The 23,899-nt window shown below is 41.9% G+C and overlaps 3 protein-coding genes across 3 annotated transcripts; 2 read left to right on the top strand and 1 right to left on the bottom strand.

The window, feature by feature from the left end:
- Nucleotides 1-1,835: 1,835 nt before the first annotated feature.
- Nucleotides 1,836-15,165, top strand: LOC149384626 (uncharacterized). Its single transcript, XM_089625371.1, has 6 exons — nt 1,836-2,840; nt 4,497-4,556; nt 6,191-6,296; nt 13,250-13,510; nt 13,568-13,771; nt 14,975-15,165. The coding sequence occupies exons 1-6, from the start codon at nt 1,836-1,838 to the stop codon at nt 15,163-15,165; spliced, it is 1,827 nt and encodes a 608-aa protein (XP_089481497.1).
- Nucleotides 15,166-16,409: 1,244 nt separating this feature from the next.
- LOC149384625 (uncharacterized) lies at nt 16,410-17,459 on the top strand. Its single transcript, XM_089625370.1, has one exon. It carries the CDS (start codon nt 16,410-16,412, stop codon nt 17,457-17,459), a length of 1,050 nt encoding a protein of 349 aa, XP_089481496.1.
- Nucleotides 17,460-19,428: 1,969 nt separating this feature from the next.
- On the bottom strand, nt 19,429-22,965 carry LOC149384624 (uncharacterized). Its single transcript, XM_089625369.1, has 3 exons — nt 20,517-22,965; nt 20,263-20,354; nt 19,429-19,836 (listed from the first exon to the last, which is right to left on the bottom strand). The coding sequence occupies exons 1-3, from the start codon at nt 22,963-22,965 to the stop codon at nt 19,429-19,431; spliced, it is 2,949 nt and encodes a 982-aa protein (XP_089481495.1).
- Between the last annotated feature and the right edge of the window lie 934 nt (nt 22,966-23,899).

Here is a 23,899-nt window from a genome sequence, read left to right as displayed (position 1 = left end):
CTAAATTGTAGATGATCCGTCGCTGTGCTATTGGGGTATCGGGTCTCGGAGCTTAGTCGGCCAAGGTTCGTATCAAGTGGTATCAGAGCTAGTCTCTACTTTTAGGTCTGCTTATCCTTTGTTTCGTTTTCTTTGTTTTCTTTTCTCCGTTTGTGTTGTGTTCATCCCGTACGTACGTATTTGTTGTGTTGAGTCTGTGTTTGTTTTTTTTTCGTATTAGGTCTGTGTTCTATTCGTGCTAGGTCTGTGTTCTTGAGCGTAAAAAAAAGAAGAGAAAAGATCCGAACAAAAAAAAAAGAAAAAAAGAAAAGAGAATCCGTGGAGTTCAATTCTTATTAAGTGGAAATCAATTCTAATTATCGCAGTCTATTTTAGGAACTCCATTTTAATCAGTTTCCGGATTTTATCACTTAGTTTCGGAAATCTCATTGATTCCTTGTTTCCTGAAATCGGTTTTCATTTATTTGCTTTTATTTCCCGAATCCTTTCTCTTGCATTTCCTGTTTTGTGTGTTCACAATCAATTTCGACATTTAAGTTTCATTTAATTAAGGATTTCTTTTAGTTTCCTTTATTTCCAGAATCTTTTCCCATTTAATTTCCCTTTCATTCGTTTCCTGTTTTTTTTGTGTGTTCACAATCAATTTCGACATTTTACATTTAATTCCGAATTAGCATTACCTCCCGGATATCAAAAAAAAAAAAAAAAGTCCTTATGTGTTTCGGAGCGTTTTAAGGTACCCTACATCCTATCGAATTTTTTTCCGGCTATTTGTCAACATTTTGGGCTGATTGTCGCACCTTGGGAGAATTGTTTTTGGGACTTATTTAAGACCCTGATCATAACTTTTCGTGGTGTTGTCTTTCTTGTTTGTGTCGTTTGAGGTGTCGTTTTTATTGTTCGTGTCGTTTGGGTGACGTTTGTGTCATTTTGGTGTATCGTTTTCGAATTCCTTTCATCACCTTCCTGGTCTCTGAGTAGTTCGGTACGAGCCTATAGAGAGTTTGAGTGAGTGGTAAAAGGCAGAGAGAAAAACTATCGCCATTATCAAACACGAGTGCAGAGTGATACTTTGAGTGTAAACACGTGAGGGAGTGATTTTTGTGAGGTTTCTCTTTTATTACTAACAATATCTTGCAGCAACCATGTCCAACAATGGCGACGAAAATGAAGGGATTCCAGATCGGAAGCTGGTGATGCAAGCAATGATAGGAGTGATGCGGAGAATGATGAGGGAAGAGTTGGAGCCACTACGAGAACGTGTTGAGAGAGTGGAGGAAGGCCAACAAGCTCCCAACAGAGGAAGACGAAGACAGCCTAGGGAGGAGACAGAAGATGAGACGGAGAATGATTTTGAAGAGGAGGATTATAGGAGAGGAAGACGAAACGAAAGAGTGTTCGAAAGAAGGCAAGGAGGAAGGGACAGAGAGGACGGTGGAATTGGTGGCATCAAGCAGAAGATCCCAACATTCCAAGGGAAAAGTGACCCGGACGCCTACTTTAAATGGGAGACGAAAGCCCAGTTTGTGTTCAATTGCTACAACTACACCGAACGCAAGAAGGTAATACTTGTTGCCGCTGAATTCACTGATTATGCTATTGTTTGGTGGGATCTGCTGGTGACGAGTAGGCAACGGGCTGGAGAGGAGCCGATAGAGACTTGGGATGAGATGAGGGCCATCATTAGGAAGAGATTCGTGCCTCGCCACTATTACCGAGAGCTTTATCAGAAGCTTCAGCGTCTCAGGCAAGGCACTCGTAGTGTTGAGGAGTACTACCGCGAAATGGAGGTTGCCATGATCTGAGCAAACATAGAAGAAGATCGCGAGTCGATTATGGCAAGATTTATCAACGGGCTGAACCCTGACATAGCGGACAAAGTGGAGTTGCAGCATTGTGTCGAGATGGAGGATTTGGTTCACTTGGCCGTCAAGATTGAGAAGCAGCTCAAGACGAGGGGTAGCATGAGGGGAAGCCGATTTTCAGAACAACCTACATGGAAGAAGACCGTCAACCGAGACGAGAAGAGCAGTTTCAAGCCACGAGGAGACGTAGACAAGCCAAGCACGTCCACGGTCCCAACAACATCTAGTTCTGGTCCCAGTGCTCAAAAGAAACCGGAGACGACATTTCAGAGAAATCGTGATATTAAGTGCTTCAAGTGCCAGGGGATTGGTCACTTTGCAAATCAATGCCCGAATAAGAGGAGCATGATGATTCTTCCAACCGGAGAGATGGTTTCCGACGATGAAGAAGAAGATCAGGAGTGTACCGGAGAAGAATCAGACGAGGAAATTGAGGCACCAACAGAGCTCGTGTTGGTCTCTCGACGAACTATGAACGCACAGGTTGTACGAGATGACGAGGAGCAGCGCGAAAACATCTTTCACACCAGGTGCCATATTGGTGAGAAGGTGTTCAGTGTTATCGTCGATGGGGGGAGTTGTACGAACATAGCCAGAGTTGCTGTCGTGAAGAAGCTTGGACTTCCAACGACAAACTACCCTCGTCCTTACAAGCTTCAGTGGTTTAATGACGGTGAAGAGGTACGTGTCTACAAGCAAGTCCTTATCAGTTTTCGGATTGGCAGCTATGAGGACTCGGTGCTCTGTGATGTGGCACCAATGGACGCGGGGCATATACTTTTGGGGCGGCCGTGGCAATTCGATCGGAGGGTGACTCATGACGGCTACACCAACAAGTACTCCCTCAGGCACAAGAATCGTACCATCACCCTCGCACCCCTTACTCCAAAGCAAGTTCATAAAGATCAACTGAAGATGCAACAAGAGAGGGAAAGGTTTAGGGCACTAGAGAAGGGAAAAGAACAAAGGGATGAGGTAAAACAGAGAGAAAAAAAGAGAGAGAGTCCCAGAGAGAAAACCCGAGAGAGAAGTGGGGGGTGAAAGAAAAGATGGGGTCATGAAAAACAAAATCGGTGAGAGAAAACAAAACAACTTGATGAGGACATGCCCCACAAGGAGCCGCAAGCAAAATACCAAGTGCCGGAAGGACCCGTGACGAGAGCTCGAGCGAGGAGATTCAAGGAGGAGCTTATCAATCTGATCATCAAGCTCCAAGATGAAGAAGGTGACAAGATCACAAAGGAGAGGATTCAAGGAAGCCAAGAAACAACAATGAAGAACGTTATTTGGGCTGAATTGAATTAGTCAGACTATTCCTATTTTTCTATTTTCAGTTTATGTTATTTGGGCCAAGACATGTTATTTAAAACGCCCATAATGGTTTGTATTGGGCTGGTCCTTTGTTTTATGCTTATTAGTGCTTAAATAAGGCTAAATGGGCTTATTAGGTTATGGGGCCCATGGAGCTGCGAATTTGACCTTTGTAAACTCTATAAATTAAGCGTTTAGGCTGAATGGAAGACACAATTCTGATTTCGAGTTAAACACTATGCTGTGAGGATTTTCATTCTCTCTTTGGTTCGTTTAGAACTATTCGAGTCTCTTACAAAGCGGTGCGTGTAGGAATTCGAGCCCGACTCATCAGACGGCCATTCGCATCCGTCCGTGGCGTCATTCGATCCACCTTCGTTCCTAAAACGTAGACGATCCGTCGCTGTGCTATTGGGGTATCGGGTCTCGGAGCTTAGTCGGCCGAGTTTCGTATCACAACTTCTTTGCGGGAAAGAGTGATGTGAGGAAAGCCTTCTTTGCCAAACAGCCGATGATTTTACTTGTGTACAAGGAGGCTGCCTTATTCACTAACCAACATGGCGAGAGGAACCTACTGCCATTGTTTCTCTTTTGCAGGAGTTCAAAGACGTTGTTATTCGAGACATGCCAATGAGATTACCACCGATTCGGGGGATTGAGCACTAGATTGACCTTGTACCCGGAGCCTCGCTTCCAAACAGACCGGCCTACCGAACCAACCCTGAGGAAACGAAGGAGTTGCAACGACAAGTCGAGGAACTTTTGTCAAAGGGGTACATTAGAGAGAGCATGAGCCCGTGCGCCGTACCAGTTCTACTAGTTCCAAAGAAGGATGGGTCCCAGAGGATGTGCGTGGATTGCCGAGCCATCAACAACATCACGGTCAGGTATCGATTTCCTATTCCTAGATTGGATGATATGCTAGACGAATTACATGGTGCATGTGTTTTCTCTAAAATTGATTTAAAGAGTGGGTACCACCAAATTAGAATGAAAGAGGGGGATGAATGGAAAATCGCTTTTAAAACTAAACTTGGGTTGTATGAATGGTTAGTGATGCCTTTTGGTTTGACTAATGCACCTAGCACATTTATACGACTTATGAATCATGTTTTGCGTTCGTTCATTGGTAAATTTGTGATGGTATACTTTGATGATATTTTGATTTATAGCAAGACCCTGGATGATAATGTCATACACTTGCGTGAGGTTTTTATTGTACTCAAACGTGAACAGTTATTTGCTAACCTTGACAAGTGCACCTTTTGCACCGATCACGTTGTTTTCTTGGGTTTTGTTGTAAGTTCTAAAGGAGTGCAGGTAGATGAGGAAAAGGTGAAAGCTATTCAAGAGTGGCCGACACCGACAAATGCAGCACAAGTACGGAGTTTTCATGGCTTAGCGAGCTTTTATAGGCGCTTTGTCAGAGATTTTAGCACGATCGCTGCCCCGCTCACGGAGGTGATGAAGAAACATGTGGCGTTCGCATGGGGGCAAGCACAAGAGGAGGCGTTCACTGCAATCAAAGAAAAATTAGTCAACCCTCCTTGTCTCGCATTACCTAACTTCGATAAACCATTCGAGGTTGAGTGTGATGCGTCCGGCGTGGGAATCGGAGCAGTTCTCATGCAAGATCGACGGCCAATTGCGTATTTTAGCGAAAAATTGAGTGGGGCCACCCTTAATTACCCCACTTACGACAAAGAGATGTACGCATTGATTCGAGCTTTAGAGACTTGGCAGCACTACCTTTTGCCAAGAGAGTTCGTGGTCCACACCGACCATGAGTCACTGAAGTACTTGAAGGGACAACAAAAGCTCAACAAACGGCATACCCAATGGATGGAGTTCATCGAGCCGTTTCCATATGTCATCAACTACAAACAAGGTAAGGAGAATGTGGTAGCCGATGCCCTTTCTCGAAGGTATGTTTTACTTTCCACTTTAGATACTAAACTGCTTGGTTTTTAACATATCAAAGAGTTGTATCCAGAAGACCGAGAGTTTAGTGAGATATTTACGAAGTGTGAGAAGATGGCGTCGGGAGATTACTTTAGGCATGATGGATTTTTGTTCAGGCTTGGTAGACTTTGTGTGCCTAGTTGTTCTCTTCAGGAGTTGTTAGTTAGGGAAGCTCATGGTGGGGGCCTTATGGGACATTTTGGGATAGCAAAAACTCTAGGAGTGATCAAAGAGCACTTTTATTGGCCTCGCATGAAGCGTGATGTTGAGAGGATCTGTGGTAATTGTGTCACATGTAGGAAAGCTAAGTCGAAAGTTCAATCACACGGTATGTATACACCTTTGCCTATTCCTAGCTCACCTTGGGTAGATATATCTATGGATTTTGTGTTAGGCTTGCCTAGGACTAAGCGAGGTCGTGATTCTGTTTTTGTAGTGGTTGATAGGTTTTCAAAGATGGCACATTTTATCCCATGTCACAAAACCGATGATGCTTCTAATGTTGCTGATTTGTTCTTTCGAGAGATTGTTAGGTTGCATGGCATGGCACTTGGTATTTTGCTTGCGGCTCCTTTTGGGGCATGTCCCCATCATTAAGTTACTTTTGGAAGACCTTATGGGCTAAGTTGGGTACTAGGTTGTTGTTTTCGACTACTTGTCACCCCCAAACTGATGGTCAGACCGAAGTAGTTAATAGGACCTTGTCGACTTTGTTGAGGGCAATAATTAAGAAGAATATTAAAACTTGGGAAGATTGTTTACCATATGTTGAGTTTGCTTATAACCGCGCTATTCATTCATCTACTAAATTCTCACCCTTTGAGATTGTCTATGGTTTTAACCCACTAACGCCGTTGGATTTATCTCCTAGTCCTATGTCTGAGCATGTGAATTTAGATGGTGAACAGAAAGCAAAGCTTGTTAAGCAGCTTCACGAGAGGGCACGACTCAACATTGAGCGAAGAACAGAGCAGTATACGCAGCAAGCCAACAAGGGCCGCAAGAGAGTGATTTTCGAACCTGGTGATTGGGTCTGGTTACATATGCGCAAGGAGCGTTTTCCGGAGCAGCGCAAGTCCAAAATACAACCGCGTGGCGATGGACCATTCCAAGTTATTCGCAGGATCAACGATAATGCCTACAAATTGGATCTTCCAGGTGAGTATAATGTTAGTGCTACATTCAATGTGACTGACTTATCTCCTTTTGATGCAGATCATGATTTGAGGGCAAATCTTTTTCAAGACGAGGGGAATGATGAGGACATGCCCCAAAAGGAGCCGCAAGCAAAATACCAAGTGCCGGAAGGACCCGTAACAAGAGCTCGAGCGAGGAGATTCAAGGAGGAGCTTAACAATCTGATCATCAAGCTCCTAGATGAAGAAGGGGACAAGCTCGCAAAGGAGATGATTCAAGGAAGCCAAGAAACACCAATGAAGAACGTTATTTGGGCTGAATTGAATTAGTCGGACTATTCCTGATTTTCTATTTTCAGTTTATGTTATTTGGGCCAAGACATGTTATTTAAAAAGCCCATATGTGTTGTATTGGGCTGGTCCTTTGTTTTATGTTTATTAGTGCTTACATAAGGCTAAATGGGCTTATTAGGTTATGGGGCCCATGGAGCTGCGAATTTGACTTTGTAAACTCTATAAATTAAGCCTTTAGGCTGAATGGAAGACACACAATTTGATTTCGAGTTAAACACTTTTCTGTGAGGATTTTCATTCTCTCTTTGGTTCGTTTAGAACTATTCGAGTCTCTTACAAAGCGGTGCGTGTAGGAGTTCGAAAACTGACTCATCAGGCGGCCATTCACATCCGCCCGTGGCGTCATTCTATCGACCTTCGTTCCTAAATTGTAGACGATCCGTCGTTGTGCTATTGGGGTATCGGGTCTCGGAGCTTAGTCGGCCGAGGTTCGTATCAGTACATGTCAGGCGTTTGAGAAACCCTCTCACTACTACTTGACGAGGTTCTGATGAGTTAGGTTGTGTTTCAGTTGGTGTAAAAACAGTTCTTATAGATGAGGTAGAAGCATCCTCACCCAGCTTTTCTTCAAGCACAATTTTGCTTCTAGGTTTACATCTTTCATGAAGTCTTCCTCAAGGAAACGAGTGTTCGTGCTAACAAAAGTCTTGTCATCCTCGGGACTATAGAATGTGAAACCTTTGGTTTCCTTTGGATATCCCACAAACAGGCACAATTCTAACCTACTAGCCAACTTACTAGTCTTTTTCCTTAGCACATGTGCTGGGCAACCCCAAATTCGGATGTGGCCTAGATTTATTTTGCTGCCAAACCATCGTTCATAAGGAGTACCAGGAACCGTTTTAGACGGAACTTGGCTCAGATAATAAGCTGCTATTTCGAGGGCATATCCCGAAAAGGAAAGAGGGAGTGATGAGTAACTCATCATTGATCTAACCATCTCCATTAGAGTTAGGTTCCTTCTCTATTACACTCCGTTTTGTTGAGGTGTGCCAGGTGCCGTAAGCTGAAAAATGATACGTTCTTCTTTAAGAAAATCATCGAACTCTCCAGACATATACTCACCACCTCGATCAGATCGAAGGGTTTTGATTTGTGTTTGAGCAAATAGACAAAACCATATCTTGAGTAATCATCTGTGAAGGTAACGAAGTATTCGTCTCCACCACGTGCCTGTTGACTTAGCGGACCACATACATCATAATGTACTAGTTCCAGCAACTCAGTGGCTCTTTAACCCTTATCGGAGAAAGGTCGCTTAGTCATTTTTCCTTCTATGCAGAATTCACAAGTAGGTAGTGAACCTATTGCAGAGGCTTGGAGTGGACCGTCCCTCACAAGTCTCTTAATCCTATCTAGATTGATATGACCAAGTCTTAAGTGCCAGAGATATGTTGATTTTATTAGATCGGAGGAATCTGAAAGTTCGATCCTCTTTGGCTCCCTAACTAGATCGTTATCTATTTCAGTGTCTAAAAGAGAAGGTTGCGTGGGATAAATGTAGAAAAGAGCATTCTTCATACAAGCATCAGTGACAAAAGAATTTGAAAAAGAAATACGAATTCCATTCTTTATACACTTTAAACAATAATCTTGGTCAAAAAGGCGAGCAACAAGAATAAATCCCATTTTTACCCCCTGGACTCGAACCTCCATTACATTTCGCCCTCAGAACTCAAACACATGTTACAAGGCCCCACTTCCGTCAGTATTTGGACGTTAAGTTTCACGTTTTGATGACTTGGCAAGATTTTAAAGGGTATAAGAATATTTTCTATTATTTTAAATACTTTTAATATTTAAATATTGTTATCAGATATATTAATTGTTATTAAATAACTAAATATTTCTATTATTCTCTCTCTCGCGGCTCTCTCTCTCTCTCTTTCCTTTCTTCTTGTTTTCTTGGTTGCATTTTTTTCTTTCCTGGTTCGCGTGGGTTGTGTTTCCTGCTTCTCGCCGGAGAGGAATCTTCTGGTGGCGAAGATCCAACAAGGAATCCGCGACAAACATCGCACTCTTCAATATGGGAGAGGTGTTATAACTTAACGTCCGAAAACTGACGGAAGTGGGGGGGCCTTGTAACACGTGTCTGAGTTGTGAGTTGAGTTTTGCAACATTTTCGAGTCCAGGGGGTGAAATGTAACAGAGGTTCAAGTCCAGGGGTAAAAATGGGATTTATTCAATCTTTAAAACCACCCTAGAGCGCATGAAGCTAATGGAGCTGCATCTAACTCCGACCCAAACACCCTTATTTGGGTGAACTAGGGAGAGAGTCATGACCGAAGGCATCATCGATCTTCCGGTCACCTTCGGAACTCTCAGAGGCATCAAAGTCGTTCACATTGTGCTCTATCTAGTGGTTGATCACGAGTCACCCTCCAATGTCATCATTGGCGAGCCACGTGAAACAGGCTAGGGGCTATTACCTCCACATACCACCTACTATTAAGTTTCCTACTGAAGAGGGAATCGGCACCATGGCAAGTGATCAATTCTAGGCTATGATATGCTACGTCAAAGCAGTCGACAACAAATATGTCAAAAAAACGGTCAACACAATCTCCCGACTTAGAGATGGTTACCTACACAATGCCAAAATGTGCTACACTGAGATCGAGAAACTCTCTCTAGCTCTCGTGATGACAGCTAAAAAGCTATGCCCATATTTCCAAGCTCACCTTATCGTGCTCCGAACTGAGCACCCGATCAGTAAAGCTCTTAAAAAGTGAATATCGACTCGCATGGCAATCTGGTCCCAATAATTGATCTAGTACGAGATTGAGTTCCACCGAGGGTGGCTATAAGGGTCAAGCCTTAGCCGACTTTGTGGTAGTATTCTCCTACACTCCCGACATGGGAAGAGCGGAAAATGACTCGACCAACAACTTGTTGGTACGAAAGAGAAAGGTCGCCATCTGGGAATTGCACGTAGATAGAGCATCTAATGCCTGAGGGGCTAGCACCGGCATCATACTAACTAACCCCGAGGCGACCCTCCACTATGGATTCCAAGTGATATGATCCTTACTGATGCAGGGCAAACTAGGCTATAGTTTCAAGAATGTTGAGATCACCGAAATGAACAAAAGAATATTGTTTTCTAAGTGGAATTGACCTAGTAAACAAGACCCACATAGTGGGGTCTCGGGATTTAAGCCGAATTCTGACGTTTAGGCTTTCAAAATGACGTTTTGTGTTCTTCTCAATTAATTTAATTATAGCTTTTATTATTGTGTTTAAGTAGATTTAATTTATGCATTAATATTCAGTTTTTGGATTATAAAAAGTCTCTTGATGAATCTATAAATCATGAGCACCTATTTTGTAATGGATAGATTATGAATCAACATTTCTGAAAACACTTTTGTGAGAAAATACTCTCTAATTTCTTAGGTTCTAAATCGTTGAACTTATCAAGGCAAATAACTTTGTGGCGTTCTTCGAGTTCTAGACTTATCAATAGTTTCATTCCATAGACTATTGTGGCGTCTTTCATTCCCCCCTCAATCTTATCAATAGTTCAAATTACAAACTATTGTGGCGATTATCACTCCACCCTAAACATCAAACCGACCCTTCCTTTTAACCTATCAAAAAACCACTAAAAATTCCCTACAACAACAAAACCGCAAACCTTTATCCAAATTGAAGCAAAGACTTATTGAGGCAACCCACGTAATTCCGCAACGATTTGAGCTTCGTTCATCGCAAAGGCAGCGAGGTTCTCATCATTTGGTATCAGAGCCGAAGACGATCGTGAATCATGCAATTTTTTGCTGGATTTATTGAAGATGACTTTATGTCACGCGTGTTCAAGATTGACGACGAAGAAGATGAAGAATATTTCTTCGAGGCAATCGGTGATCCGATCTACGATGAAAGCGATGATGAAGAAGAAATCATTGGTGAGCATTTGAGCAGCCAAATTTTTAATGAAATAGAGAAAGAAGAAGAAGTGAAGATAGCATTCATCTCAACGATCAATCAAGCTTATGGAGTTCACGAAGACTTTGTTAATATGTCCAGTTTATTTGAGGTGAAGCTTCGATCTTTGGAGTTCATCATGAAAATAATTCTCCTTCCACAACACCTGAAGATGCATCGAATTCGAGGACGAATTCTTTCCAACCTGGAGAAAATGATGCGGGCCGAATTCTGCGTCCAAATCTGTCGGTCCAACTTCAGAGGGCCGTATCTTTTGACTCGGTTATTGAATTTAGGCGTACAGCATATCAAATCGAAGAGAAAGACGAGATCTTTAATACAACATGGACAGTTTTTTAAAAATCGAATCCCAGACCCAGTTTATTCTGCTTCGAAATATCTCGGTGCATTTAATGTTTTAGCAATTTAATTGTGTGACTTTTGGGTTTGTTTGTCCTATGGTTTTCTTGTCTTTTGGTATACTTGTAACCATCATTTGAAGTTGTATTTATAGGCTACTCAATCTGAATGGAGATTATCAACCAACATTTCTGAAAACATTTTGTGAGAAAATACTCTCTAAATTCTTAGGTTCTAAATCGTTGAACTTATCAAGGCAAATAACTTTGTGGCGTTCTTCGAGTTCTAGACTTATCAATAGTTTCATTCCATAGACTATTGTGGCGTCTTTCATTCCCCCCTCAATCTTATCAATAATTCAAATTACAAACTATTGTGGCGATTATCACTCCACCCAACACACCAAACCGACCTTTCCTTTCAACCTATCCAAAAACCACCAAAAATTCCCTACAACAACAAAACAGCAAACCTTCATCCGAATTGAAGCAAAGACTTATTGAGGCAACCCACGTAATTCCGCAACGATTTGAGCTTCGTTCATCGCAAAGGCAGCGAGGTTCACATCACTTACCAAGAAATGTGATAAGACCTAATAACAATAGTTGGAAAAGACCCCAAGCTCTGCAAAGGACTACAATGTTGAGACTTGACCTAATGTCTAAAGAGATAAGAACCAAGCCTAAATATATATGAGGCTTCACCAAGACACTCAAGATGAACACTTAAGAATCATGATGTTAAGTCAAGTTGCTAAACGCCACAAGAAAACTTGATAAGTTCTAAAAGTCTTTTCAAGATAAAGAAAGACACAAACTCAAATATATTTCATTCAAAGGGAATTGTATGCTGATTACATTTACCAAAAACACTTATTTATAGCCTTGGAGAGGTTAAAAACGTTTTGCTCCAACAGCTCTAAAAACAACATGTAAGACACTAGTAATTAAAACTAAAATTAAATGCAAATAACTCTCAGCCCTTATTAACTTTGGAACTGAAAGTTTTTGACATAAAAACACACAAAACAACACATTCATGCATATAAACACCCCTAATTCGTCCAACTATTCTGAGTGGTTACAAAAGTAACTCCCAAAAGAGTGAATAGCCTTATTTATTGTAAACAAATGTGGATATAATGCTTTAAAACAACCAAGGCATTCTGAACTTTAATAATTGTAATTAGGCTCTCTTGCTCTAGATTTGCTTTAAATTTGGGCTCAAATGAGCTAACTTATTGAATCATCCCAATTAGAGCCTCTTTGAATAGTGAGAAGCTGAGTGGGGCGACTCTCAACTACCCCACTTGTGACAAAGAGATGTGCGCGCTGATTTGAGCCTTGGAGACTTGGCAACACTACCTTTTGCTAAGAGAGTTCGTGGTCCATACTGACTATGATTCGTTGAAGTACTTGAAAGGACAACAAAAACTCAACAAATGACTTGCGCAATGGATGGAGTTCATTGAGCCATTTCCATATGTCATCAAGTACAAAAAGGTAAGGAGAATGTGGTAGCTGATGCCCTTTCTCGAGAAGTGTGATAAGTTGACTTCAGGAGATTGCTTCAGGAGAATGTGTGCGTAGTTCTTCTCTTCGAGAGTTATTAGTGAGGGAAGCTTATGGTGGGGGTTTGATGGGTCATTTTGGCATAGCTAAGACTTAAGGAGTAATCCAATAGCACTTTTATTGGCCTATGATGAAGTTTGATGTAGAACGAGTTTGTGGTCAATGTGTCACATGTAGGCAAGCAAAATCTAATGTTCAATCACATGGTTTATACACACCGTTACCTATACCTAGCTCAGCTTCGGTTGATATCTCCATGGATTTTGTGTTGGGTTTGGCTAGGACAAAGAGAGGTCGTGATTCCATTTATGTTGTGATTGACAGGTTTTCAAAAATGGCCCATTTTATTCCTTGTCACAAAACTGATGATGCTTTTAATGTTTCTGATTTGTTCTTTCGAGAGATTGTTAGGTTACATGGTATGCCAAGGACGATTGTCTCAGATAGGGATACAAAATTCTTGAGTTACTTTTGGAAGACCTTGTGGGGTAAATTGGGTATAGATTATTATTTCCTACTACTTGTCACTCCCAAACTGATGGTCAAACAGAAGTAGTGAATCGAACCTTGTGTACTTTGTTGAGAGCAAAAATAAAGAAGAACATTAAAATGTGGGAAGATTGTTTACCTCATGTTGAGTTTGCTTATAACCATGTTGTTCATTCATCAACTAAGTTCTCACCATTTGAAATCGTCTATGGTTTTAATCCATTAACCCCATTCGATTTATCTCCAATTCCTATGACTGAGCATTTAAACTTAGATGGAGAAAAGAAAGCGGAACTCGTCAAGAAGATCCATGAGACAACAAGACTCAACATTGAGAGAAGAATAGAACAATATGCACGACATGCTAATAAAGGCTGCACGAAAGTCATCTTTGAACCCGGCGATTGGGTTTGGTTGCATATGCGCAAAGAGCGTTTTCCAGAACACCGGAAATCAAAGCTGCTACCTCGTGGTGATGGTCCATTCCAAGTTGTAAAGAGGATCAATGACAATTCTTACAAGCTAGACCTCCCAGGTGAGTATAATGTAAGTGCAACATTTAATGTCACTGACTTGTCTCCTTTTGACACAGATAACGATTTGAGGGAAAATCCTTCTGAAGATGAAGGGAATGATGAGAACATGACCAGCAAGGAGTCGCAAGCTAAGTATCACATGCCATTAGGACCTATGACAAGAGCTCGCGACAAGAAATTCAAGGAAGAGCTGAACAACCTGATCATGAAGCTCCAAGATGAAGTTGGAGATAAGCTAGAGAAAGAAGGAATCCAAGGAGGCAAAGATACACCATTTAAGAATGTTATTCGGGCCAGCCTTGATTAAGACACCATTTCAATTCTTAAGTATTTAGACTATGTTTTATTTTATTTTTTAGGCCATAAACTTGTTGTTTAGAACCTGTTTGTGTTGGTATTGGGTTGGGCCTTTTATCTTGATAGTTATTTAGCTTAAAACAAGTCTTATGGGCCTGTTACATTTTAAAAGGCCTAGTAGGACGAATTTAGGGTTGTAAACATCTTTAAATAATCTTTCAAGCTGAATGAAAGGGCAATTCATATTACAACTTTTAAAAACTTGTGAGAATTTAATCTCTCTCTCTCTTTGGTTCGTCTAAGAACTACTCGAATCCTTACAAAGCAGTGCTTGTGAGATTTCGATCAGACTCATCAGACGGTCTTTCGCAGCCGTTCATGGCGTCTTTCATTCCACCCTAGTTCCTGATGTGATCCCACATGCAAAGAAACAAAAGCGTTTTAAGGAGCCAATTCCGAATTCAAGAGTTGAAGACATCAAAGAAGAGTTTCATGGCTTAAGCGAAGAGGAATGAAAGAAATACAAAGACGAGAGCAAGAAAAATGGGAATCGAAGAAGAGGATAGCTTATTCACGTCATTCAAGTTGTTATTGAAGAAGACTCATTTTAGTTATTATTGTTTGAGTTATTTATTTGTTATTTGCGTAGCAAAAAACAATGGTGGAGTCTTTTTAAAGTGCTTTTGGACTTTATTTATGTTAAATGAAGCACATATGTGTTTGGTATTAAGTTAGCCTTTTAATTTTAATGTTATTAGGGCTAAATAATATCTTCTAGGCCCACTTAAGTTAGGGCAACAAGGAACTCCGAATTAGCTTTGTATTTTCCTTATATAAGGAGGTTTCATGAATGAGAAATGAGACTACGTTTTTGATAAAAAAAACAAAAAAAGTGAGAGAATTCTCTTTGTTTCTTGAAGAAACTTATGAACTTATCAAGGTATTCCTTATGAACCATTTTCATGGCCGTTCTTTAGTTTTAAAAGAAATAAAAGAAGATTCGAGTGGAAAGAGGCAAGAGAGTGTGAGTTTATCAGCGGGTAAAAGCCAATTACATTGAGTGTAAACACGAGCGAAATTGAGTGATCATCATACTTGAGAGAAACATGTGAGCGAGAGTTTGTGAGGCCTTCACTTTATTACTTCACGAGTGTATTGTTTTGCAGGATTTCAACTATGTCAGAAGCGGGAGACAATTATCAGCCCCCTGTCGGAGCCCAAAATTTTTAAGTGCAAGCAATCTATGGGAAATTTACGCAACCGCGAGATTTCCGACACGATTGAGCTTCATCACTACGAGACATTGGAGGAGCTTCTTCACGTGGCGCTGAAAGTGGAGAAACAGCAACAAAGGTGATACGAACCTCGGCCGACTAAGCTCCGAGACCCGATACTCCAATAGCACAGCGACGGATCGTCTACAATTTAGGAACGAAGGTGGATCGAATGACGCCACGGACAGATGCGAATGGCCGTCTGATGAGTCGGTCTCGAACTCCTACACGCAGCGCTTTGTAAGAGACTCGAATAGTTCTAAACGAACCAAAGAGAGAATGAAAATCCTCACAGAAAAGTGTTTAACTTGAAATCCAATCGTGTGTCTTCCATTCAGCCTAAAGGCTTAATTTATAGAGTTTACAAAGGTCAAATTCGTAGTTCCATGGGCCCCATAACCTAGTAAGCCCATTTAGCCTTATTTAAGTACTAATAAGCATAAAACAAAGGACCAGCCCAATACAAACACATATGGGCGTTTTAAATAACATGTCTTGACCCAAATAACACAAACAGAAATAGAAAAGTAGGAATAGTCCGACTAATTCAATTCAGCCCAAATAATATTCTTCATTGGTGTTTCTTGGCTTCCTTGAATTCTCTCCTTTGCGAGCTTGTCCCCTTCTTCATCCTGGAGCTTGATGATCAGATTGTGAAGCTGCTTAACAAGCTTTGCTTTCTGTTCACCATCTAAATTCACATGCTCAGACATAGGAATAAGAGATAAATCCAATGGCGTTAGTGGGTTAAAACCATAGACAACCTCAAAGGGTGAGAACTTAGTAGATGAATGAATAGAGAGGTTATAAGCAAACTCAACATGTGGTAAAAAAATCTTCCCAAGTTTTGATATTCTTCTTAATTATTGCCCTCAATAAAATCGACAAGGTCCTATTAACTACTTCGGTCTGACCATCAGTTTGGGGGTGACAAGTGTTAAAGTATTATGTTAATTCTGTGTATACTCTCCAGAATAGTCTAATTAACGTGTAACATTGTTAAAAGGCCCATTAGGTTGATTGTTAGATGGGCTTTATTTTTCTCCTTTTTAGTTAGAGCTGATTAGTGTGTGGGATTAATTCCCTTAGCTGTACACGTTTTTCTTAGCTGTCCTTAGTTGTCAACAGCTGATTATTTGTTTCCTTGTATAGTAGGATTAGGTTTCCTTATTTGTTTATTTCCCTTTCCTTGTAATGTGTATAAATACACGTCTGATGCTAATGAGAAAATATAAATTCCGCACATCTCTTTATCTCTGTTTTACTTAGATGGTATCAGAGCTACACAAAACCCTAAAACACATATAGGTACTCGTGATCATACACCATGGCCGAGTCCAATAATACCAGTTTTACTGGAAATTCTTCTTCTTCTCAACTTGGGATTAATCCTATTATCTCCGCTGACAATTCTTCTCATTCCATCACTTCCCATAAATTGAATGGGAGTAATTTCATGGAGTGGTCTCAATCAGTCAAACTCTTGGTTCAAGGGATAGGCAAATTTGGCTATTTGTTTGGAATCACAACCAAACCAGACGTGAAGGAAGATGCAGCCAAACATGGCGTTTGGGAGGCTGAAAATTCGATGATTATGTCATGGCTCATTAATTCTATGGATGCAGGTCTAGGGAGGACGTATCTTTTTCTTCCTACAGCAAGTGACATCTGGACGGCGGTTAGAGAGACGTACTCTGATCTTGGCAACGCTGGCACACTCTTTGAGATAGAAACTCAATTGAACAAGGCTAGACAAGGCGAGAAGTCAGTGACAAAGTACTACACCGACCTGAAGATACTTTGGCAAGAGGAAGACCTTTATTGCAACCACGAGTGGAGCTGCCCAAAGGACAGCGCCTTGTACCAGAAGCTCGTGGAGAAAGGAAGAGTTTTTAAGTTTTTGGTTGGCTTGAATGCAGATCTTGATGAAGTCAGAGGAAGGATTCTTGGCCGAGACCCTCTCCCAAGCACCCGGGAGGTTTTTTCGGAAGTCCGGAGAGAGGAAACTCGTCGCCAAGTCATGCTGGGATCCGGAAAGAATGAGGCTGCACCAACACATTCAGAAACGAGTGCAATGGTGTCTTCCAAGCCTAATTACAACAACAACAATAACAACAACAACAACCGGAACCCAAGAACTTCCTCTGGCCGCTACAACAACAATGCTCCAACTTGTGAGTACTGCAAAAACATAGGGCACATCAAAGCAAAGTGCTGGAAGCTTCACGGCAAACCTAATGATCTTCCACAGCCCTTCAACAACAATAACAAGGGTGCCTTTCAAGCCTCTCAGTCCACGGCACCAAGTCTCAGCCAAGCAGCCCTAGAGCCTCTTCATCAACTCAAGATCAGTCTTGTTTCACTAAAGGAGATTTAGAGCAAATGCTTAAAATGTGGTCCTCTCATCAATCAACATCAACCTTAGCTAAAAAAGGTATTCATGTAGCAGCCCTTAAAACAACCTTAGAAAACTCCAATCCTTGGATTTTAGATTCTGGTGCTACAAACCACATGACTGACTCATCATATCTTTTACATACATATTATCCTTGTTCTGGTCATGAAAAAGTGAAAATTGCAGATGGATCTCTTTCAGCCATCGCTGGGAAATGATGGAGAATCCCTTCGAGAGAATGAAAGGAGCCTCGGATCAAAGCGGAACGAACGTGGAGTCGTCTCGAGAGTCGAAATACTTGATCAGTTTGGTCTTGAATTTGCAATTTCGGATGTTGTTTGTGGATTTATGGTTTGTATAGATTTTGGTCGAATTCAGATAAGGGTCGTAGAGGTTGTATGGAATGAAAATTGCCACAATAGTTTATGATTCGAACTATTGATAAGATTGGATGAACAAGAACGCCGCAAGGAATTGCCTTGATAAGTTCTTCGTTTAGGGCTTAAAATTTCAGAGAACTAATACTCACACAATTGTTTGATAATCAAAGATGGTCTGTCTTCTTCTTCCACACAATTGATACAAATACTCAATTCGAGATTATGGTTACAAAAACCAAAGAGACGCCATAAATCTCGAATTAACACAAAAAGCGAAATAACTCTCAGACCATAAACTCACAAACGGTTGCAAGAAAACCAACAGTCTCACACACACATAAAATTCGTTTATCCCTTTGGGCTTGACTCTATTTCGGATTATTGCCTTGAGTTTGGGCTGAGATCATGTTGACGATTCTGGGCTCTTCTATGGCAATATTTTGGGCTCCAAACTTGTGAAGTAGGCTGGTCACTTGCTCTTTGAATCTCTTGGTTCGGGCTCGCGTCATTGGGCCCTCCGGTGTATCCTTGATTGAATGCGAATGCATGTTCGTGGTGATGTCCTCATCATTGCCCCCGGGTTGGAAAGGATTTGCCCTCAAATCCAAATCTGCATGAAAAGGAGACAAATCAGCAACATTAAAAGTAGCACTCACATTATACTTACCTTGGAGATCAAGTTTGTATGCATTGTCGTTGATTTTCGACACCACTTGGAATGGACCGTCGCCGCGGGGGAGTAACTTGGACTTGCGTTGTTCCGGAAAACGTTCCTTGCGCATGTGAATCCAAACCCAATCTCCGGGCTGAAACAAAACTTTTGTGCGCCCTTTGTTTGCTTGCTTTGTATATTGATCGTTGCGTCGCTCAATGTTGGCCCGAACTTTTTCGTGGAGAGATTGTACAAAATCAGCCTTCCGTGCTCCATCGAGATTAACCTGTTGAGAACTAGGCAAAGGAAACAAATCCAAAGGCGTAATAGGATTGAAACCATACACAATTTCGAAAGGTGAAAATGTAGTGGCTGAATGCTTGCTGTGATTGTATGCAAATTCAACATGACGCAAACATTCTTCCCAAGACTTAAGATTAGTTTTGATTATGGCACGCAACAAAGTAGACAATGTTCTATTCACAACTTCCGTTTGCCCATCAGTTTGGGGGTGACAAGTGGTAGAGAAAAGTAATTTCGTACCTAATTTTGTCCACAATGTCTTCCAAAAATAACTCAAGAATTTCGCATCACGATCGGAAACAATGGTTTTAGGTATACCGTGGAGTCGTACGATGTCGCGGAAGAACAAGTTGGCGATGTTGGAAGCATCGCTGGTCTTCTTGCAAGGGCTGAAATGCGCCATCTTGGAGAACCGATCAACGACAACAAAAATGGAATCATTTCCCTTGCTAGATCGAGGCAAACCTAAAACAAAGTCCATAGATAAATCAATCCAAGGAGAAGTAGAAACGGGAAGAGGAGTGTACATACCATGGGGCTGACTTTTTGATTTAGCCTTTTTACAAACAATGCAATTTCCACAAATTCGTTCAACATCTTTTCGCATGTTCGGCCACTAAAAATTTGATTGCAAAATAGTCAGCGTTTTAGCAACACCAAAATGACCCATCAAACCACCACTATGTGCCTCACGAACAAGTAATTCACGCATAGAACCACTAGGCAAACATAGCTTGTTTTTGTAAAACAAAAATCCATCATGCAAATAAAATTTTCCAAAAGCTTTTTGTGAACAGTTTGCATGAATTTCACCAAAATCCGAATCATCTTTGTACAACTCTTTTATTATTTCAAAACCCAACAAGTGTGCACTCAAAGATGAAAGTAAAACATACCTCCGAGAAAGGGCGTCGGCTACCACATTCTCTTTACCTAATTTGTACCGAATGACGTAAGGAAAAGGTTCGATGAACTCTACCCACGTCGCATGTCGTTTATTCAACTTGTGTTGTCCTTTGAGGTACTTTAAGGACTCGTGGTCGGTGTGAATGATGAACTCTTTGGAAAGGAGATAGTGTTGCCATGTTTCCAAAGCGCGGATGAGTGCGTAGAGCTCTTTGTCGTAGGTCGGGTAATTCAGCGATGCGCCTTTCAATTTCTCGCTGAAATACGCCAAGGGACGTCCTTGTTGCATAAGGACAGCGCCAATACCAATGCCTGAAGCGTCGCATTGAATTTCGAAGGGCTGGTCAAAATTGGGCAGCGCCAAAAGAGGAGGATTGATGAGGCGCTCTTTCAAAGTTTGGAATGCTCCCTCTTGCTCGTATCCCCATTGGAATCCCACATCTTTTTTTATTAACTCGGTCAAAGGGGCTGCGATGGTGCTGAAATTGGGAACAAAGCGACGGTAAAATCCCGCAAGGCCGTGGAAGCTTCTAACTTGTTGCACGGTCGTTGGTGTTGGCCACTCTTGAATTTCCTTGACTTTCGCGCTATCCACGGAGATTCCTTTAGCGCTGACTACGAAACCAAGAAACACAACTTCGTCCGTGCAAAAAGAGCATTTGGACAAGTTAGCATATAATTGTTCTTTGCGCAACACTTCAAAAACCATGTTCAAATGAATCATGTGGTCATCAAAAGTCATACTATAAATCAAGATATCATCGAAATAAACAACCACAAATTTCCCAATGAAAGAACGAAGTACATGGTTCATTAAGCGCATGAAAGTACTCGGAGCATTTGTTAAACCAAACGGCATGACTAACCACTCGTATAAACCTTGTTTTGTTTTGAAAGCTGTTTTCCATTCATCACCCTCTTTCATTCTTATTTGGTGATAACCACTTCGCAAGTCAATTTTTGTAAAAACACACGCACCATGCAATTCATCAAGCATATCATCTAATCTAGGAATAGGAAATCGATACTTTACCGTGATGAAGTTGATGGCGCGACAATCTACACACATGCGCCAACTGCCATCTTTTTTTGGGACGAGGAGAACGGGCACCGCGCATGGACTCAAGCTCTCGCGGATGTATCCTTTGGCCATGAGGTCATCAATTTGTCGCTGGAGCTCCTTTGTCTCGGTTGGATTAACACGGTACGCTGGATGATTTGGAAGGGCAGCGCCGGGGACTAAGTCAATTTGATGTTCGATGCCGCGGATTGGTGGCAAACCGGATGGAACATCATCGGGAAACACGTCCGCAAAATCCTGTAACAATTCCACAACAAGACTAGGCAAACTTTTGTCAAGTTGGCCAGCGTGTAAAAGATGTCCTTTGTGCAAGAACATCAGAATCGGTTTTTCATTAAAAATTGCCTTTTTAACCTTGCTTGCACTCACTAAAAAATTTTGTTTTCTCTCATGGGTTTTGACCAGAGTTTGATTGGCTTTTTCTTTGGTACTCGTGGTCTGTTTGGGAGAATGGCTAATGTGTTTAATGTGGTTGGCATTTTGGTGGAGGTGAGCTTGATCTTTGAGGACTTGGGATGGAGAAAGTGGGGAAAGAACAATCTGATGGTTTTTGTGCACGAATTTGTATTTGTTGGAAAGACCGTCATGAACAGTACGTCGGTCGAATTGCCAAGGGCGGCCAAGGAGGAGGTGACACACTTCCATTGGTGCAACGTCGCATAAAACTTCGTCCTCGTATTTGCCAATTTTGAAAGGGACAAGGACCTGGTCGGTGACGCGTACTTCGCCACTATCGTTCAACCAATGGAGCTTGTACGGGTGAGGATGCTTGGAGGTTGGCAAGGACAGCTTGTGGACAAGGATGGTGCTTGCGACGTTGGTGCAGCTGCCGCTATCAATAATGAGGCTGCACACTTTGTCATGGATATGGCAGCGAGTGTGGAAGATGGATTCTCGCTGCGCGTGCTCATCATCGTCTTTGGCGGACACACTAAGCACTCGCCGGGTGACCAAGGTGAGTTGTTCATCTTCAACTTCAACCTCATAGTCGTCGTAGGTCGATTCGCCATAATCAACACCGGTTTGGGTTGCTACCTCATCGTCCGTGATTACATCGCCGTCGGGTAGGAGAATCATGGAGCGCTTGTTTGGACATTCGGAAGCAATATGGCCTTTACCTCGACACTTGAAGTAGGTGAGGTCGCGGTTACGTTGAGGGGTCGAAGCGGGAAGCTTGCCTTTGTTCACGGGGTCGGGAGGTGGTCGTTGGTGAGGGACGGTTGGTAAGGCCGATTGTGGCTTCGGAGGAGAGTATTTGTTTTCGTCGGTTTTGGGGAAGGTGGATTGCCATGGTGTTTTGTCGGAGAAGCGGTTGTATCTTGTGGAGTCTGTTTTGAGCTGTTTCTCGACCACTATTGCCATATGCACCAAATCCTCCATGTCGATAAACTGTTTGATTTCGACTTGGCGTGCGATATCTCGGTTGAGACCGGACAAGAAACGGGCCATGGTTGCCTCCCGTTCTTCGTCATATCCGGTGCGCATGAGAGTCATTTCCAGGTCTTGAAAGTACTCTTCAACTGAGCGTGAACCTTGTCGAAGACGCTGAAGGCGGTTGAACATGTCGCGGTAATAATGGGTCGGAATGAACCGCTTGCGCATGACTGTTTTCATCTCGTCCCATGTGGCAATGGGCTGTTCGCCGGCACGTCGTCTACTAGTGGAAATCTGCTCCCACCATATCAAGGCATAGTCACTGAATTCCGTGGCGGCTAGCTTCACCTTCCTCAAATCCGAATATTGGTGACAATCGAAAATGAGTTCAATCTTCCGCTCCCAATCAAAGTAAGCGTCGGGGTCGTTCTTGCCGTTGAAGGAAGGAACACGCATTTTGATGCCGCGGAAATCATCATGATGGTGACGGTGGTGTGCATGAGCTCGTCCTCGAGGGTGATCAAAATCCAAAACATCGGAAACAACTTGTTCGTCGTCGTCGTTCGTCCAAGTTCCACGATGCGCTGATGGAAGGCCTCGTCCGCGTGTTTGTCCGCGGCGTGATGGAAAACCACGTCTTTGGCCTCCTTGGTGATAGAACGGGTTCTCGAAGTCAGGTGCTTGCCGTTGCTCGGTGTGCACAAATTCGGCAGTTTGATGTTGTTCGATGTTGTCTAAGCGGGCAAGAATCGGATCGAGGAACCGCTGCATGGTTTGGACAAGGTCGTCCATCGTCAAAGGTGGTTGTGAGGATGAAGCACTATCTCGTCGAGGAGTTGTCATGAATCTGCGTAAATGAACAGTAGTATATATATACGATATATAAGGTTAATGGTCCTCACAAAATCACTCCCTTACGTGTTTCGCTCGTAATTTCTAAATTCACTCGTGTTTGGACACTCAAATATGGCTTTTGCTATAATGTAACACTCTGCCTTTTTCCGCTCGTAAGTCCTCTTAAAATTTTAAAACTCAAACAGAAAAACGATCAAGGTGGTGGTGGCTGAAGGAAAAAGCTTGAAAAAAAAGGTAAAATTTTCGACGGTGAACAGTAAAATCCGTACAAAATGGTAAAAAAAAAATCACTTTCATGAGAGGGAGCTCAAAACGCTCAGAATCACACCAGGATGCCAAAAATACAATAAAATTTCTTCTGGAATTTTTTTTTTTTTTTTTTTGGATAAGAACTGGAATGGTATATGCTAAAAGATTGAGGAGAAGAAGTATTCTGGGATATATAATCTGGAAGAAAGTATTTTGAAGGAAATGAAAAGAGATAAATTAAACACACAAGAGAAAAAAAAAATTAAAAGTTTTCTGGAGAGATAGAGTTTTCTGGAGGGACAAAACTTTCTGGAGAGAATACCTTTCTGGAGGAAAACTTTCTGGAGAGTAACTTTCTGGAGGAAAACTTTCTGGAGATTTTTTTTTTTTTTTTTTGCGTTTTTTTTAAGAAAGGGTAAAAAAAAAATTGACTAATTGAGAGCCTAAGCTCTGATACCAAATGATGGAGAATCCCTTCGACAGAATGAAAGGAGCCTCGGATCAAAGCGGAACGAACGTGGAGTCGTCTCGAGAGTCGAAATACTTGATCAGTTTGGTCTTGAATTTGCAATTTCGGATGTTGTTTGTGGATTTATGGTTTGTATAGATTTTGGTCGAATTC

The sequence above is a fragment of the Urtica dioica genome, chromosome 9 (assembly GCF_054948205.1).
Source record: "Urtica dioica subsp. dioica isolate 48M chromosome 9, U.dioica_male_clone48M_v1_H2, whole genome shotgun sequence".
NCBI classification, from domain to species: domain Eukaryota; kingdom Viridiplantae; phylum Streptophyta; class Magnoliopsida; order Rosales; family Urticaceae; genus Urtica; species Urtica dioica.
This window is presented reverse-complemented; position numbering and strand designations above follow the sequence as displayed.